Genomic DNA, 18911 nt, shown 5'->3' on the forward strand with positions numbered 1-18911 from the left:
TGAGCTAGCTGTCAGCACAGAGCTCGATGCAGGGCTCGAACCAACAAACCGTGAGATCATGACTTGAGCTGAAGTCGGATGCTTAACCGACTGAGCCACCCAGGCGCCCTGACCTATTAAATTTTTGATGTTAGTTCTTTAGACACCCATGAATATTCTGCATTCAAATGTAGCAATGACTACAGTAAAACCTTAAAGTTGGGGCTACAGATGGGATTCAAAAATAATATGAACTCAACATGCATACAAATATGATTGTAGAAAGAAAAAAGTCAGATCTATTAAAACAAACTACTTTTGACAGTGTCCTACTGAAAATACACAGTGTTTTCCAATGGAATCACCCAATGCTGCAACTTCATGTTAAATGATAAAAGAGCATAGGAAGGTCACCAGTCACAGACTTGTAGGTCTGCGATGGACCTCACCAGCTCGCCTGCCCTCACTGTAAGCTGATGGAACACAGCGTCTGCTATACCTTCCAGACCACACAAACCAGTGGCTTGCACATGGGAGGAACTTAGCCAATGTTTATAAAGTTAAATATCTCTATCCCTGCTTCTAACACTGGGCAACTCTTTAGTTGGATCTAACCGATTCCATTTTTAAGAACCCCAACAAGCAAACTAATCCTAACAACAACAACAAACCTTATATCATTTTTATTTGTATAACATGATTACACTGCATTAGCAACCTTAAAAGACTTGACAGTGACTCTATAACTATATTGCCTACTTCAGGGGATACTTTCTTTTTGTTTGTTTTGTTTTGAAACAGAGAGAGACAGAGAGAGAAAGAGAGAATGAGAGGGGGAGGGGCAGAGAGTGAGGGAGAGAGAATTCCAAGCAGGCTGCACACTGTAAGTGCAGAGCCAGACACAGGGCTCAATCTTACAAACAGTAAGATCATGACCTGAGCCAAAATCAAGAGTTGGATGCTTAACGAACTAAGCCACCCAGGAGCCCCAATTTTCTTCAAGAAAGTGAAAATCCAGAGTGGGGAAGTGAAGCTTACTCTTTCAGAGACCTGGGCAAAAAATAAATAGATTAGTTAACAAATTTAAAAAATCACAGTGCAATAAAGGTACAGGCCACTTAGAAATGGTACTCTGGTTTTAAATTACATTCTGGGGACGATTTCTAAAAATCTGTCCTGATGACCACAGGACCACTAAAATGGCAATGTAGCAAGTCTAGTGGCAACAGCCTCCACTGTTGTCTGTAGTCTGGGAAGGAGGCATCAATTCCACTTTCAGCTTTTAGAACCTATTCCACTTGCCTAAGTTATTGATTAATAATGTTCCCAGTTTGCTTTAGTGCTTTTCAGAAGGTGTCACATCCCACCTCTGGCTGGAATGTGTATTTGCTGTCAGGAAAATCACCTCTGCTTCAGCTGCTGCAAATATCAGACAGACATATATAGCTACATTCCTATTCAGAGTATTAAGGGATATTGCAGACAGTATTGTTCCCAGGAAAAACTGTAATTCTTTGAGCAACCTCACCCTCAGTTAACCCAGACTTGAGGAATACTCTGTCATTAAGATCTATTCCGTTTCCCAGGTAAAAATCTGCTGTAGGACAGGATCTGTTATATTCACTCAAAGCTAAAAATTACTAATAACCCACTGTATTATTATTCATGGAGATTTTTTTTGGCATTTTAATTTTTTTAGTGTTTATTTATTTTTGGGAGAGAGAGAGACAGAGCACCAGCAGGAGAAGGGTAGAGAGAGAGGGAGACAGAAAATCTAGAGCAGGCTTCAGACTCTGAGCTGTCAGCCCAGAAACTGATGCAGGGCTCGAACTTGTGAACCGCAAGAGCATGACCTGAGCTGAAGTTGGATGCTCAACTGACTAAGCCATCCAGGTGTCCCTTTGTTCTTGGCATTTTAAGAGAGAATAAAAAGTCTTAACCCAAAGGAATTGATTATAATTTTGGAATTTCAAGTACCAGTCAGCAGATAGAAAACATACATTTTAAATAAGCTATGGAATGGGAAGAAGGTATCTTCTGAAATTATGCCATGTAAATAAGCCCATTCTACTATGGATATATCTGGTGTTTGATACTATAATAGAATTATAATTGCAATGTTAATACTAAAATGACTTTTAAGACTGAATTTTTAAGACCCTCAAGAAGAAATATTTCCAAGTATTAAATTAGCCAGTATTTGGTAAGAAATAGAGCCATCTTGGGTCATTAGGAAAAAGCTAAATTTAGAAAAAAAATCTATATAGAGGAACTCAGGCTCAATCTTTTCTAAAATATTTTCATTTTTTTTCTTGTTGGTAAGTAGTATAGTTTGATACACTCAGGTTGGCTTTCAGCAAATGGAGGCTCCTTTTTGCCTGATTTGTTTCCTTTGATACCAAAGTAAGCCAAATTTGTATCTGTTCATAAATGACTTTGGGTCTTTTTTTATTGTAAATATATTCTGTATTTTTTTTTTAGTAGTTACAACTTTTCCTCTTGGATAGCATCTATATAATTCATTACCATTTTTGAGAAATCCAAATATTGAAGTGATTTGAGTCAAAGTTGAACATACAAGCTGTTAATTTTGGAATGCGTGCCCCCCTACCACCACCATAACCACCCCAGATTTGTCTTCTGCCTTAGTAATCCAAATTTTTCTTTATTAATAGTCTGTAAGGGTTTTTTTTTAAGACTTTACTTTTACAAAAAGTTTTAGGTTTACATAAAACCTGAGCTGGAAGTACCTAGAATTCCCATAAATGCCCTAAGCCCATCCCCTGTTTCCTGTTAACATCTTTCTTTAGCATGGTACATTTATTATAATTGATGAGCCAATATTGATACAATATTATAAGATAAAGCCCATAGTTTACATTAGGGTTAACTCTGTATTATATACTCTATGAATTTTGACAAATGCATAATGATATATATGCACTATTCAGTATCATATAGAATAGTTTCAGTAGGGCCACCTGGGAAGCTTAGTTGGTTAAGCATCCAAATCTTGGTTTGAGCTCAGGTCATGGTCTCATGGTTCACAAGTTGGAGTCCCACATCAGGTCTGGACTACCACTGGTAGTGAAAAGCCTGCTTGGGATGCTCTCTTTCTCTGCCCTTCCTGCTTGTGCTTTCTCACTCTTTCTCACAATAAATAAACTTAAAAAAAAAAAAAAAGAAAAAATAGTTTCAGTGTCCTAAAAATCCTCTGTGCTCTAACTATTCATCCCTCCCTCCCTCACCCCAGCTTGCAGGCCATCTCCAGCCCCTTGATCTTTTTACAGTCTCCAAAGTTTTGCCTTGATCTGTAGGGTTGTGTTTTTTTTTTTTTAACTCCAAGTATAAGATAGGGAACAGTTTGGTTAGAGTGGTGTCATAGAGGTAAAACAAAGGAGGTTTAAAGATTTACCATAAAACACATCAATTATGGCGTCAGAACTACACTATTTTTACCAACAATAAATGCTTCTACTTACTTTTTATTCAACTAACATTAATTGGTAACAGAGTCCATGCCAACACTGTTTTAGATGTGGGAGATAACTGTAGTAATCAATATACACAGGGTCTGGGCTCTCATGGAGTATGTATTCACATTGAAGGGGAAAGGACAGAAATTCAGCAAAAAGACAAGCAAAATATTTTTCAATACTGCTAAGTAGGATGATGGAAATTGAAAAAAAAAGGTTATGTGGCAGAACGACAGGTGGGAACAGTTATTAGGGAAGACTTCTCTGAGGATATGGCATTTGAACTAAAAATTAAGAGCTAAGAAGCAACTACTCTTTTGCAAGAGAAGATTCTAGGCAGACAGAACCACAAATAAAATAACCCAGAAATGGAAACAAACTTGATCTGATTGAAGAAAGAAAGCAAGCCCGTGTGGCTGGGGAGAGTGAACAGAAGAGAGAGAGAGGATGGGGGTGAGGCTGGGAGAGGCAGAGGAGGCTGAGACGAGAGTGAGATAGGTATGCAAGGTGGGTCATAACTGACCTTGTAGACTTAGTAAGGAGTTTCAATTTCATTTTAATGGGAAGGAATATAGGCAGGAAAGTGACTTGATCAGATTTATATTTTTAAAATGAGTATTTGGATCTGCAGAGTATCTTAGAAGACTTCTTTAAAATAAATATTAACACTAATATATCAAGAGCTTGAAGATGCCAACCAATACAATGCAAATCCTAGAAAATAAAAATGATGTGTTTATGTTCAAGGCTAATATCATCATTACTTGTATCTGTTTCTACCCACTTCCTCCCTAAAAGAAATAACCCAGGAGAGCCATCAGAAGTTTTTATTTACTTGCAAGGTCTGCTGAGTTTGCCATTTGGCATAGGAATATTTACACTCAAAAATATCTCCATAAATCATTTCCATACGGAACTATAAATGAAGATATCATTTTAAGTATTTCTGTTTCCTACTGTAGCCTTTTACTTTAAGCTTTGGAAAACCATGCTAAGCCTGTAATTACAAATTGCATGTTAAAAATACAAACGAGAAAAGGTTGATGTTCAGATTTAGCTCCTGCAGATAAAACTGAAAAAACAAAACAGCATTGGGCACTTGGAGATGTGACATGGCCACTGGCCAGCCACGGTCCAGGTGCTTCTCTGCGTATGCCGAGCCCAGCTCCAGGAGAACAGGCTTCCTTTCCAGTGAATGATGTTTCTTTCTCTGTTTCACAGAGAATTGGAGGAGTAAATGATTTCCACTGTCTGTCTCTATGGCAACTAGTACCCTAATTTCACCTCTTAAATGGCAATTATACCTATTCACTGAAGATCTTTCAATCCCTGCTTTTATGATGAAAAGAATTGATTTCATGAAAAATGAGATATAGGTACTAGGTGAGCTTTTCCCCCAGCAGCCATGGAATATGGTTTATAAGAGGTCTGATCATTCAGAAGGAGGATGCATTCTATGGGTTTTTTTTTTCTTTTTCAATTGTAGGATGTTTATCCCAAATGTCTTTCCTCTTGTCATCTTTTAATGAGAAAATATTGCTCAATTATTAATATTAGTTGGGTTCATTGTAAAGAGTTTGGCAAATAGAGAATAAACATTAGAAAAGCATGAATAAAAAAATAAAGTTCATTCTCCTTATTTAAAAATTAGTTACTATGATTATGTTGCTAACATTGTAGATGTGTATACATGTAAATACAATTTAAATCCTATAGTGTATATTTTTTATAACCAAACTTTTTCACAAAATATGTTATGAGTTTTCCAGACCTTTAAATACTCTTCTAATGCATGATTTTAATGGTTTCAAGAGAGTCCATCTTGACTTACTATATTTCATTTAACATAGCTCTATGTTGACATTATTAAACATAAATGTTTATGTATAATCATTATTGCTTTAGAATAAATCCCAGGAAAGAAATACATAAATCAAATGGGATAAACATCTTAAATAATATTGCTGAATTTCTCTCCCAAAACATTATATCAATTTATTTTCCTAGTAGAGGTAGATGAATGAGAGTATCTATTATCTTAAATTCTCTATCTGAGGTACTACTTTTTTTTAGTGCCAATGAGAGAGGGAATAAAATTAATATCTTTAACCTAAAACTCATTTTAAGGTTAAATATGTTTTTAGATTTTCATTGGGGTTTTTTTTGTTGTTGTTTTTTTAAGGAAGAGGAGATACATGAACTGCCTGTTCATCTCTGAAGGAAAGAATATTTGTGGGCACCTGGATGGCTCAATCACAGCAGACTCTTGATTTTCGTCTCAGTTCATGATCTCATGGTTCGTGGGGCTCCCTGAATCAGGGTATGGGCTGACAGTGTGGAGCCTGCTTGGGATTCTCTCCCTCCCTCCCTCTCTCTCTTTCTCTCTGCCTTTGCCCCTCCCCCACTTCCTCATGTGTGTGACACACACTCTCTCTCAAAATAAATAAACACTTTTTAAAAAGGGAGTATTTGTTATTCCCTAATAACTGTCCTCCCTCTATTTTTTAGTAACAGAAGAGATAACTTTTAGTTGAGCACATAGCCCCTTGACATAGATACCTCTCATTCTCCTCTGCAGTTAAATGTGGCTATGTTTTAATCCTGGGCTCATGAAATATAAGCAGACATAATTTATGCTATTTCAGAGAAATGTCCTTAAAGGCAGAAGATACACCATCTTTTCCTCTTCATCATTCCTGATGATTGGAATGCAAATTGTATGGTTGGAGCTTCAGCAGCCATTTTGGACCAGAAGAATAATGGTCACACTGCAGGGATGGTAGAGCAGAAAGCTTGAGGGAGCCTGGGTTCCTAAGAACTTTACAGAAGTTTCATACTGGAAGGCTGGTCTCCAGATTTTTATTTGAAGGAGTACAACTGTATTTTTAATAGGTGTTTATTTATTTATTTTTGAGAGAGGGGTAGGGGTAGAGAGACAGAAGACAGAGAATCCCAAGCAGACTCCACACTGAGCACAGAGCCTGATGCAGGGCTCAAACCACAAACCATGAGATTATGAGCAAAAAATCAAGATTCAGATGCTTAAACAAATGAGACACTCAGGCACCCCTAAAACTTGGTATTTTTATTTATTTTTTATTTTTTAATGTTTATTTATTTTTGAGAGAGAGAGACAGAGAGAGAAAGAGAAAAGGGGAGGGGCAGACAGAGAGGGAGATACAGAATATGAAGTAGGCTCCAGACTCTGAGCTGTCAGAACAGAGCCTGATGCGGGGCTCAAACTCATAAACCATGAGATCATGACCTGAGCTGAAGTTGGATGCTTACCCAACCGAGCTACCCAGGCGCCCCCCTCCTTTTTTTAACTTTGTATTTTAAGGCCATCATTGTGTTGCAATGTTTGTTTCATCAAGCTGAAATTAAACCTAATTAACATAAGATTTTTCCTCATTTTTTTCCTTATTGATTTTTAAATGTGATTTCTATTTTAAGGATAGTTTACACTTTATCTGGAATCTATGTTACAAATTTTTCCAATTTTTCACTTGCTTCTTAGTTTTTTATGGAATTAGGAGATGCAGAAATATAACTCTCTTTACATTTAATTGCTACATAAATTACATTATATAGTCAGAAAAAATCATTTAATAGTATCAGCTTAGAAATATAAATTCCAGAGAAATATTTTGTCTCAAACATCATACAGCAGCACTGAAAAGCATAAATTCATTTCCTACAGGTATACAATTAAATGGTTATGTTGCAGGCTAACGTCATTTAGATGCTGAAAAGTTGTGCTTTTGAAGACTTCATCAATAATTCATTTCTTGCCAAAGCAGAGAATTTCTATTTGTAATCTGTGGGGCTCTGGGTTCAAAGCACTGCCGCAGATGTCTTCACTGGGCCCTACGGGAAGCTGAGTGCGCTGGCTCTGTCTGCCACCCACAATGTTATTTATTCATTAGAGTTACACAAAAGAGCCTCTGCCAGATGATTTCCCCCACACCTACAAGTAAGAAATAGAGTCACAATTTCCTACCAGATCATAAGCAGCCAACATTTTTTTCTGCACATCTGGAACTGCCCCCAGAGGCTCCAGATAAGGAAAGTTGTCCTTCATGACAAGAGAGACTGACGGAGTATTGTCACTCGTGATGAGCCGAGAGGACAAGGTCAACAGGCACTGCTTCAGACTGGCAATCGGAGGAAGTCCACACAATTCCTTAATAGACACTATGGCATTCTGTGGGGAAGAAACATCGAATTATATTTCTGACCACATGACACATCACTCCCAGTCCTTCTAGGTTTAGACTAAAGTATATTCATTACAAGTATACCCTTTAATATATATATAATTTGGAGGAAAGTGGATTATAATCAATCAAAACTGTAATGTGCACAGAGATAACACACAGAGCTAATCCATGATTACACCTCATCTCTCTCAATTTTTAGCAACTGCCACAAATATTCCATAAAGTAAAGCAGATTGTGAACCAAGGCTCCACAGTGCTTTTCAAAGCAAAGCACTGGAATATTCACACAAATCAGCATTGGTTGGTTGTGAATATCTTACTTGATTTGTATCATGATGATCATAAAAATAAGCCAGTGATGTACATTAGGGTGCGTCTTGTTTGAGCTTTTCCCCTCAAGGTAGCAGGCTGCAATTACTCAGCACCCTCCATTTGGCTACCCAGCAATGGTATTTCTTTGTCATCACATCAGAAATGCACCTGACAGATGCACGTACTAAAACGAATTTCAGGTAGAGCCATGGTACAGGCTTTTAAAATTCACTCAAAGTAGGAATTGTAACTATTTTATATTTTATTAATAGATTTAGTAACCTAATCTATTATATGTCGAATGAATTTAGTGACAATGATGGTATTTCATTTTTCTACTAATTAGGCTCCAAACAATTGTTAACCCAAAAGACCAACTGTTAAGGTGATATAAACTACCAATGCTATCTGGAAAAACTCTATTCATAATCAACTCTACTTAACATGTATTTTAAACACATAATATGTATAAAGGATGTATTTTTAAGAATTACATAGAAATAAATAAAGTCTACTTGTAATATATAAAATAAGGTATAGAAATGACATAACTAGTCTGATACAGGGATTTATAATAGTTTTGAATTATGTCAGAAAAAGTCATGTAGAAGATGCTAATATTTGGAGCTTATTTAAAGCAGTGGCTAAGGCAACCACTTCAAATAAAATGCTCACCATCTAAGTATTTATATGTGATTTATGTATCATACTATTCTCTACTAGTTTAGCTATTTAAAATTGATTTTAAGTCTATCTTGAATTTCTCTGTGAAATAATGTAAAAATAAAGTCTTCACCAAATGATGGATGTGAGGTTCAGCCATTACCTGACTAAAAACCATATATGATCTTGGGTTTTGGTCGTAGGCAATTCTAGATTTAAAGCCCAAGATCCCTATTTACTATCTGCAATATTTGGGAAATAACCTGATATCTTCAAGCTTGTTTTCTGTCTTGAAAGTAGGGATTTTTCTGGTGAGAATTACTATTAAAATGTTACCTAAAGGAGCAAATAAAGTGCATTGAAAAATATTCCTCTCTTGTTTTGTTCTCATACTTAGACTGCTACTTCTGCTAACCAACACCTCCTTGTATATTGCAGGAACTCAGTATTTATTGTTTGACTGTTTCCAAGTAATATGAGCCTATAGTAAGTATATTCAATGGTTCTGAAGAAAGAAATTGGCAATGATCTCTGATTACAGACATTAATGAAAGGAAAAAAACTAACATTGAATTTCCACATTCCAGCACCAAGAAATTTACATATACTGTCATTTAATTCTGATAATAATTCTGTGATGTATTACTGTTTTCCTTACCTTATGTGGAGAAAACTGATGATCAGAGATCTGAAATAATTTGCTCAGGATCTTAAGGGGAAAGAGTTTAAGCCAGAATCCATGTTCTTTCAACTTTTAATTACACCACATTTCTAAGAGAAGACTACATAGTTTTCAACATGTTCAAGTGAATATTGTTTGTTTAATTATGTTTTCTCTTGTTGGGAGTAATTTATTATTGCTGATGGACACTTAAACAACTAAAATAAACTAGTATGCATTATATTTGTTTATATGACTTCAACTTCCCTTTCATGTTCATATCTGCAAATATTTTACATATATACTTATAATTAGTATTGTCTGTATATATAATATTTTATATATTGTAAATACATGTAATATTTTGTAGTCTATTCTTTTTACATTGTTTCATATACACAATGCCATATATCTACTTGGTTATATGGTAGGGATATTTATAATCTACAAAGCATTTATATTAACTGGTTTAGTCCAGGCCAAATTTAACGTAGCATCCATTTATAATCAGATACATAAAATATATCTGCTTTCACAGGCAGCACTTAATTTTGTGGTTTATGACTTTATACAACCTTTCTGATAATTTTTCATGGAATCAGATCACAAGTAAAACAATGTTCACTGGTAAGAGAAGGGTAGGAAGAAGTAGGAGCAGGTGGGGACAGTTTGGGATTTTTCCTACCTGCATATTTTCTCTCATATCTATGGCTTCTCGTAAAGGATGAACTGCTATTTTAAAGATGTCATCTATGGTCTTAAGACCAATATTCCTGAGCATGGTATATTCTCGAACTTTCTTCCCCATTCTCACTGACAGGCTGCGCTTCTGTGCCTTTCCTCCTCCACTTCGATTAGTTATTGCTATGTGGACAAAAAGGGTTACATGCTCCATGATGTCACCCACAAAAGAGCGCAGGGGGACATGCCGATATCCAGGCTGCAAACATTCAAATGGTATTGTGTATTGTCCTATAAACTCGTCCCCAATGTAGTCATCATCTAGAACGACAAAACGGATCATGGCCAGCTCAGGTAGGTTTACTTGAAACTCAAAAGTTTCATCAAAAATAGGGTTATCACTGTTTTGCTGTACAGTTTTAGTTCTTTGTTCTGAACAGTCTGCTGGAATTCCATGTATCTCTATACAAACATAAGGATCTATGACATCGCCTTTGGCACAAGCTCCCTTGGGCTTTGGAAAATTCTGACCACTGATGATCTTGATATGAAGAGCCAGAGGAGACACCCCAGGTACGATGCCCTTTGTGTTTGCGCTGAAGTAAGAAACTTCATCTCGCATTATGGATGGCCTTAGAACATAACCACATCCTCCGTTTTGAAGAAACCAGCCTGTGTGAAGGTCCATCATTGGACCTGGAGTCTGAAAATTCATTGCCACAATCTGACAGCCACAATTCCAAAAGTCCTGTGGATTCAAGTTACTGGAATCGATCCTCATGGCACTTGGATAGATTCTTGATAAGAACTTCTTATTATAATTAACAAAATCCTCTGGGTATTCATTTGCAATTCGGCTGGCCTCTGTTTCGCTAAATGAACACATTTCCCAGTAGTTTTGACTTTTCATGGACAGTTCAAAATCCCTATACTGAACAGATTTACAGATAGAGACCAAATCAGAGAGCTCCCTACAGAGCCAGATCTGCTTCTGCTCACCATTGTAATCTACTGACAGCCTTCGAGACATTTCTGCTTCCTCATCTTCGTCTGTCACCTCTCCTTCTAAAACATCTGAGTCAGAAGGCAATTTCTTTCCTTTGACAATAATCATTCTTTTTAATTTTTCTGGTGATGGGAGGTAGGTTTCTGATGGCGAAGGTGCCTCAGTATAGAGCTTATTGCCAAAGACCTTTTTCATCTGTTGAACCATTACCTTCTGCTGGGGTAGGGAGCAGTGATTTCCCAAGCAAAGAATGAGTGGGTATTCAGAAGCAACAAAGGCAAATTTATTTATCACCTCTATGACACTTCGAAAGGAAAGGTGTGTTGTCACATTATTTCGATTGCAAAGGATGGGTTCATTGTCTGAACCGTCACTTACATCGAGTTCAATGCTTCGACAGCCCATTTTCAAAGCTCTAACATACCCATTGATATCAGCCGGCCCCCTGAATTGGTCTTCTATGAGATAGGTATTATGAGAAGCATTGATGTAGTAGTGAGATAATGGCTGGGTCATATCTTGGGCAACCTTTTTTTGCTCAGGATCAAAAATGTCACATTCTGGTGACAACAGATACTGGGTAAAGCCATCAATTGCAAGAAACCCTTTTTGACGTCCCTCTTCAGAAAGTTCATATCTCCGAATAATATCTAAGCACATCTCCTCGGTAATATGGGCAACTCCTTGCTCAGCTTCTAAAAAGAGCATGAGATCATTAGCATCCAAATATTCTTTGTTTTTAGAGATCTGTACTAGCAAGAAATACACTTCTGGCCTGGTGCAAAGTTCACAAAAAGCTTCACAAAATTCCTCTTCTGTCACTCTTGTGGTTAGTTTTTCTTTGCTCTTCTGGATTTCTTTAAACTTTAACCTGATCTTGGATTCCTTCAGGGTAGGGTTGAGTTGTTTTATTAACTCTACAGAGGTGTCTTCCAACATAATCCCGTTCCCATCAACATCTGCGGCTTCGAACACTGTTTTCAACCACGTGAACCTGGGTGTGCTCTGGTCGCCCTCTATCAAGTCAAGGGGTTGCTTACTTCGCGAGACCAGGTACCGTAAGCCTGAAACCCAGATGTTTGCTACATCTGCTGAATTGGCAACCAGGTCCAGAGACGCGTAGTTTTCCCCATGGAGTATGGAAAAGGCACAGTCCTCACAAATCTGGTCAGCCAGGCCATTGTTTCTAAATGTTTCTGTATTCTTCCCCAATCTGATCTCCTTTACGGCAGAAATGTCAAGCTTAGCTTTCTCAAGGTCTTTCTTGGAAGGCTCCCAGCGAAGAGCTTGGAGGTCTGTGTCCAGAGTGAAAAAACGGTTGTAAATACGAGAATTTGGCCGGACCTTCTTCAGTTCGCAGCCAGCTTGCATGAAGCTGATGCAGTCACTTGCACTGCTAATTTTCTTCTCTGATGGCATGCTGCTGAAAGACACGGTTTTCTTTCTTCCACCACATTTTTGGTTAGAAGGATCCTGTAAAATAATTTGACAATAATGAATCAACTTTCCCTTAGAAAATGGACAAATTCAATAACATTCTATGAATTCTTTAGACTCCATTCTGACAGGCTGGCCTAAATTCACATTTTCACTATTCCAGCAAAAGATAAACTGCCAAGAAAAAATTGATAATATTAGCTTTAGGGGAAAAAAATGTTATTTTCAATTGCCTGGAGTTCTTTGAAGTAAAAGCAACTATTAAGTTAACTACAAATCAATCATTTGTTCATTAAAACAGATTTCCTAAGAACCACTATGTGTGGGTACTTTTACAACCTAGCTCAAGTCCCCATAGGTATGTGACAGAAATAATGCTGGATTTCTTTAAAACATTTTCTTCATTTATACTTTGCAACATTTTAAGCTTTAAACCTAAAACTAGTTCAAATAAAAGATTTTCACCTTAATATCAAAAAGGAATGACAAGGTACCTTTTTTAAATGTTTACTTAATCATTTATTTTTGAGAGAGATAGAGAAAGTGAGAGAGAGAGCAAGAAAGAGAAAGTGGGAGAGGGACAGAGAGAGAGGGAGAGAGAGAGAATCCCAAATAGGCTCTGTGGTGTCGGCACAAAGTCTAACACAGGGAGGCTTTGTGAGACCGCGACCTGAACCTAAGTCGGATGCTTAACCAACTAAGCCACCCAGGCACCCCAGGAGGGACAATATATCTTAACTAAAAGTCACTTTTTTCCCCCTGAAACTATTTTCAAAACTGTAAGTGTCTTGCAAGTCAGATTGGAAGCTATTAACAAACAGATGACTCTCATTTGAGCAAATTTGCAGACTAAGGTAAACAGTTTAGATGAACTTTATGAGAATTAACACCTGTGTTTCAGTATAAAGCTATTAGCAGCCACAGCTTAGAACCAAACAGAAATCTGAACAGTTCCACTAACTTTTAAGGTTCTTTCAATGTAAATTAAATTTTTAAGCCTTTCACCAAAGAATGTCACAGAGAGCACTTGCATCTTGCCTTTTACCCCTTTCTGTTAGTGTTCTTGGATCTTAGTCTCACAGAATCCTCAGCCCATTTGCCACTTTACTGAACAACAGTGCTGACAGCATCAAGCTTTCTGTGTTCAGATTAGTGTGCCTTAAGCAGGTTAGTTGTTTCTTGTGGCTATTTTGGTCTTGGGTGTGTCTAGGCCTTCTCATGTATCGTCTTTCTCAGATCATAGGTCCAGTCCTTGTATTCATAAGATAACAGATGTCATCTTAGTCCCAGACTGTGCACTATCACTCCCAATTCATCTACACTGAACATCTGACCAATGCCACTTAAAACTGGATATTCCTCTATTCAGACCATAGACTGAAGTTAAAATGTCCCTGACCATATCACCAATTCAGATAATTCTCCCAAGAACTAGTTTCCCAGAAACACCTTAATGCATGTTTATAGTGCCTGATTTTATCAGCAGAGCAAAGCAGGAACAAATGGCAGTGCAAAAGGCATTGTCCTTATGTAAAAATAACTAGTCTCAGGTTGTGATTATCCCACTCAGTAAATATACAACCTTGGGTAAGACTCTCTGAGTCTTAATTTCTTTTAAATAAGACTCAATAATCCTTCTATATAATAATGTTGTGAGACTCAGAAGGAAAAGTGTGCATGAATAATCTTTGTAAACTGTAGACACTTATTGAGTAAATCTTTCTGAAAAAAGAGGAACATTTCTTCATACACCTGGTCACTGCAGAACCTGACCAGGATATTGGGGGTTATCAAGAAGTTGAATCATTCTTGACCTCTGCATTTAAGATAAATCTTCAGTGATTAACTGAAAATATTTTTAAAAAGATACATGATATTGTTATTTTAAGCCCTGAAAATATCACCAAAGTAGTTGGGACTCTTTCCTCCACTGGTCTTCTCTTAAAACAGAATAAACTCTCTCTCCTCTGAGGCCTTATTTAATTGTGATCCTGCCTGTAAGAGCCTCCCTATTCTATGATTCAGGAAAAGGCAGGATGATTTATTATTCAATTGACTAAAACCTTGCCTGTGAAAAGAAAACAAAATTTGCTTTAGTTATGGGATGTTGATGGGATGATTCATTAACTCAAATATATATCTGATGTGCAAGTGACAAAGATATAAATTGCCCAATTTATTTACAGAATAAAAACAATCTGCACAGATTACAGAATATTGTTTCTTGATGCCCTGGCATTTAACAATTTATCTCTTCTTTTCCAGAGAGTTGTGATTTTTAATTATCCTATAGTAGTCAATTTCCTCATCCTTAAGTTAAAAAACAAGCATAAATCTTCAGCTGTTTAGACACAGTTACACTATTAGAACACATTTAAATTTGTCACAACCCACATGCTCAGAAATTTCAGGGGTGTGTGTGTGTGTGTGTGTGTGTGTGTGTGTGTGTGTTTCCACACCGTGCAGGCAGGCACCTAATGGCACTGCTCAGATGGGACCAATCTACCACGTACAATAAGGAGGGAAACTGAATTGTGATCGTACCATAAACTACAACTCAGCTCTTAAAGCTACTATTTGACTAGGCTTTTAAGCTAATGAGATCTTTCATAGAAAAAAATATTTTTGTATGAGCAGATCATGTTCTAAGCAGGATTATTGTCAACAGAGTTATAAAATCTCTATAGTCTCTAATAAACCTTCAGTGGGAAATTAGTGTTGCTGAAAATGCATGTATATAGTTCTTGCACCTTAAGTATGGCTCCACACCTCAAAAACAGTCTAAGGCTTCACTCTTGACTTGAGCCATTGTTTATGAAAACAAAAGTGCTGCTGTTAAAAGAGTTTTCTCCTATAAGCCTCTCTTCTTTGTGGTGATGTCTCCTTAAATCAAGACTTTTTCTCCTAATAAGACAAGCCTTCAAGAAATAAATGTTTTCTATCTAGCCTATGAAAGAATTAACCTGCTCCAAATGCTATTTCCTGCTTTGACCTTCAATTCCTACATGGTTACAAAATTTACCCCAAAATTCCTTATAACTTGGAACCGGTGGAAAAGATATCATCCTAGGTAGTCATCTCCCAAAGGACAAACTCCAAAGTTATTACAAGCCCCCAAATGAGAAAAAAAAAAAAACTGGCCAAAGCACATGTGAACAAACAATTAGCTTGTCTGCTATTGACTAGAGCCAAGGTTATTTCTATTCAAGATATGCTGGAAAAGTCTCAGGACTCCGATATATCTCTAAGTCTGTATTTCCAGTGGTCATGCTGTGCAGTAGCTCTGCAAAGCTTTGGTGTGGGGGTGGGAGGGATTGTATGGAGAGCACAGGAAGGGTGGAAAACCCCACATCTTTTTCTGAGCTTCATCACTCCCATGGTCTCTTTGCCAAGCCCTATACCCCGACATTTGTGTTCTTCTCAATAAGATCTTGGCAAATTGGTGGTAGAGAGGGAGGACTGCTCAGGTAAACAGTCAGGAGATATTTCCAAATGAAATAATTTGAAGTTTTGATATTAGATCTTCCTGTTGATAAATACAAAAAAAAAATGAGGATGGAATGAGGGAAAATCCACTGCAGTTATCTATATATTGGAAAGAAAGGTGCATTGGGCACTTTCCAAGAGAAACCAAAGTTTGCTGTCAGTTTGGTGTGTTCTTGTCATCTTCTAGCTCATTAGATGATTAAATTGACTCCAATGGTCATAAGGTCTTATGATAAGGAGATTATTAGAAAGAATTAAGACTTTTCCAGTTACGTTAAAATTTTCTTAAATGTTTATTCATTTTTTGAGAGAGAGAAAGAGACATAGAGAGAGAGAGAGAGAGACAGAGCATGAGTGGGGGGGGGTGGACAGAGAGTCAGGGAGACACAGAATCCAAAGCAGACTCCAGGCTCTGAGCTGTCAGAACAGAGCCTGACATGGGGCACAAACCCACGGACAACGAGATCATGACCAGAAACTATAACTGGTGACCAGACCATGACCAGACACTTAACAGACTGAGCCACCCAGGTGCCCCTTCATTTATTTTTAAAGCTAAGTTTCCTCACTCTTCAATGAAAGGAAGAAGTTAAAGTACTTATTAACCCCAAAATTTCTCTTAGGCCAGCTTACAAAATTTATTAGGATGAATAGCACACTATATGCCTCTTTCCCCTAAGATGAAGTTTAGCCTCCTAGTCTAGCAAGGTCCAAGAATTAGTCAGGCATTGAACTCAATCCTTTCTATTATTTAACACCATATTTTCAAGTTTCCAAATTATCATTTCACAGAAAGGGAACACATTTAAATAAGTTAAGTAATAAAACAAATAAACCAAGCTGAGTTTATATGGCCTCTGAACATTTCAAGATAAAACTTTACGTTTGGGATCTACTGTCTTCCTAAATTAATTATACTTTATATAAATGATTTAACCATCAGAATTAAGAAGAGTCTCATAAATTAGTAAGGCATTAGGCAAATGTTTTATTCTTTTATTAAAATAATACAGGGGCACCTGGGTAGCTCAATTGGTTAAGTGCCCGACTCTTGATTTCATTTTTGATTATGATCTCACAGTTCATTGGATGGAACCCCATGTCAGGCTCTGTGCTGACAGTGTGGAGACTATTTGGGATTCTGTCTCTCCCTCTCTCTCTGCCCTTCCCCCACTTATGTGTGCACACACTCTCTCTCACTCTCCCTAACAATAAATCTTTTAAAACATTTTTAAAAACTAATACAAGACATTAACTTGTTTGTGAGCATTGTTTCTAATATATCCATATCATAAATATAATTTCCATCTAATCTCATGATGTAAAGATTCACTTCTAGTCTTAGAAATAATTTCAAAATACTAGGGGAACATGGCCAAATGTTTTCATTTTTAAAATTTTTTATTATTTTCTACATTGTTTTTTATCTAGTATTAGAAATAAATGAAATTCTTTCACAACAGTAAAAGTTTTATAACTCCCTAAATATGTTTTATTAAACTAAAATTAGAAAAAAATGTTCAAGTAAACCATATTAATAAACCTATTTTTATGAGTTTCCATTGGCATTTGCTCTCTGACCCCAGCTAGGCTGGATACACTGCAAATTCCTTATGAAACAATCAACAGACAAAATCATTTTTCTGCAGTACCACAGTGACGAACTAGAGAGATAACTCAGCTTAATCCATCCAAGCAGTTTGGGGTCTCAGTAATGGATCTATTGAATTATTTCAATATAATAATTTTAGGGAAAAAAGTATACTAAAGTAACACAAATTTAAATGTACCCAATGCCACAGAATTGCACATTTAAAAATAGTTAAAGTGGTAAATTTTATGTTATATACATTTTACCACAAAAAAAAATAGTATACTAAAGCACTGTATACAAATTTAAGAGTAAAGAGAACATCCTATCTACATTTTGCTACCTCTCATCTGATAAGCATGTTTAAACATCAGGTTATATCATCACAATAGTCTTTTCATTTTTTTGGCAAATTGTCTTTAAGTAAACATTTCAAAATGATTCTTTGTTAAAACAGAACAAATTTACAAACCTTAAAGAATAGCAATCAAAATGCCAGTTGTCAAGCTGATTAGAAGGAATCCTTGTTTCATAATGCAGAAATCCAGCTATGTGAATGCAGATACTAAAGTGACATTCACTTCTTTCTTTTAATACGAGGGGGAAAACACCTATTTTTGAAGAGCTCTCTTAGTCTTCCTTAGTCTCTATATATAAATTTAATCAATTATAACTAAAAGAAAAAAATATATAGTACATAAATCCTAGTTATCACCATAGGGATTCTATCTTGTTCTTATAAACAACCTACGAGCTATAACACTATGCTATTCATTCTTGTTTTATGAACTTACAAGCAAAATTCAGAAATAAAAGATTTGGTTGATACATGAAGTCTTCAAAGGATTGTAGACAATATAATCTAGAATACAAATGAGCCTCAACCTTGGATACTGAGAGGCCTCAGACTTCCATTCTTTGTTCATTCATTTAACAAACAATAACAGGTGTGCTTACTCTATCCTAGGGACTAGTACATTCTAGAGTTTTGAAGAAACTGAGAAAGCCTAACTCTTGTCTCAGAAAGATCATGCTGGATGTGCACTAGATGGACAAAACGGAAGCTGGAGCAGTAGGTGACTACCAAAGCATTAAAGGAAAGATGGTGATTGTCTGAGATAGATTGCTAACAAAAGGAACAGAGAGAAGTGAGAAGTATCATAAAATAGGTGGTAAAAAATAAAAAGTCCTTTACTGGGTCTAGGATGACTCTTAGGTTTTTGGTTTGAGTGAGAGGTCAATGGAAATATTGCTGAGATATGGAATACCAGGCAAGATGAAATGAGAAGAAAACAAAGTTTACTTTGGCCATGGTGCATTCTAGATAACTATGAGCCATTGAGATGAAAAGACTTGGCAGAGAAGACCTAAAATACAAAGGTTGAAGAATAAGAGGACC

General features: G+C 36.6%; 1 protein-coding gene across 1 annotated transcript in view; it reads right to left on the reverse strand.

The window, feature by feature from the left end:
* Nucleotides 1–18911, reverse strand: part of PLCL1 (phospholipase C like 1 (inactive)) — a 331059-nt gene that overhangs the window by 66842 nt on the left and 245306 nt on the right. The window contains exons 2-3 of the mRNA XM_029934146.1: nt 9997–12471; nt 7456–7659 (exon numbers count right to left, since the gene is read on the reverse strand). Of these exons, the coding sequence (XP_029790006.1) occupies nt 7456–7659; nt 9997–12471 (2679 nt within the window). The remainder of the gene's footprint in view (nt 1–7455; nt 7660–9996; nt 12472–18911) is intronic.

The sequence above is a fragment of the Suricata suricatta genome, chromosome 3 (genome assembly GCF_006229205.1).
Source record: "Suricata suricatta isolate VVHF042 chromosome 3, meerkat_22Aug2017_6uvM2_HiC, whole genome shotgun sequence".
Classification (NCBI taxonomy): Eukaryota; Metazoa; Chordata; class Mammalia; order Carnivora; family Herpestidae; genus Suricata; species Suricata suricatta.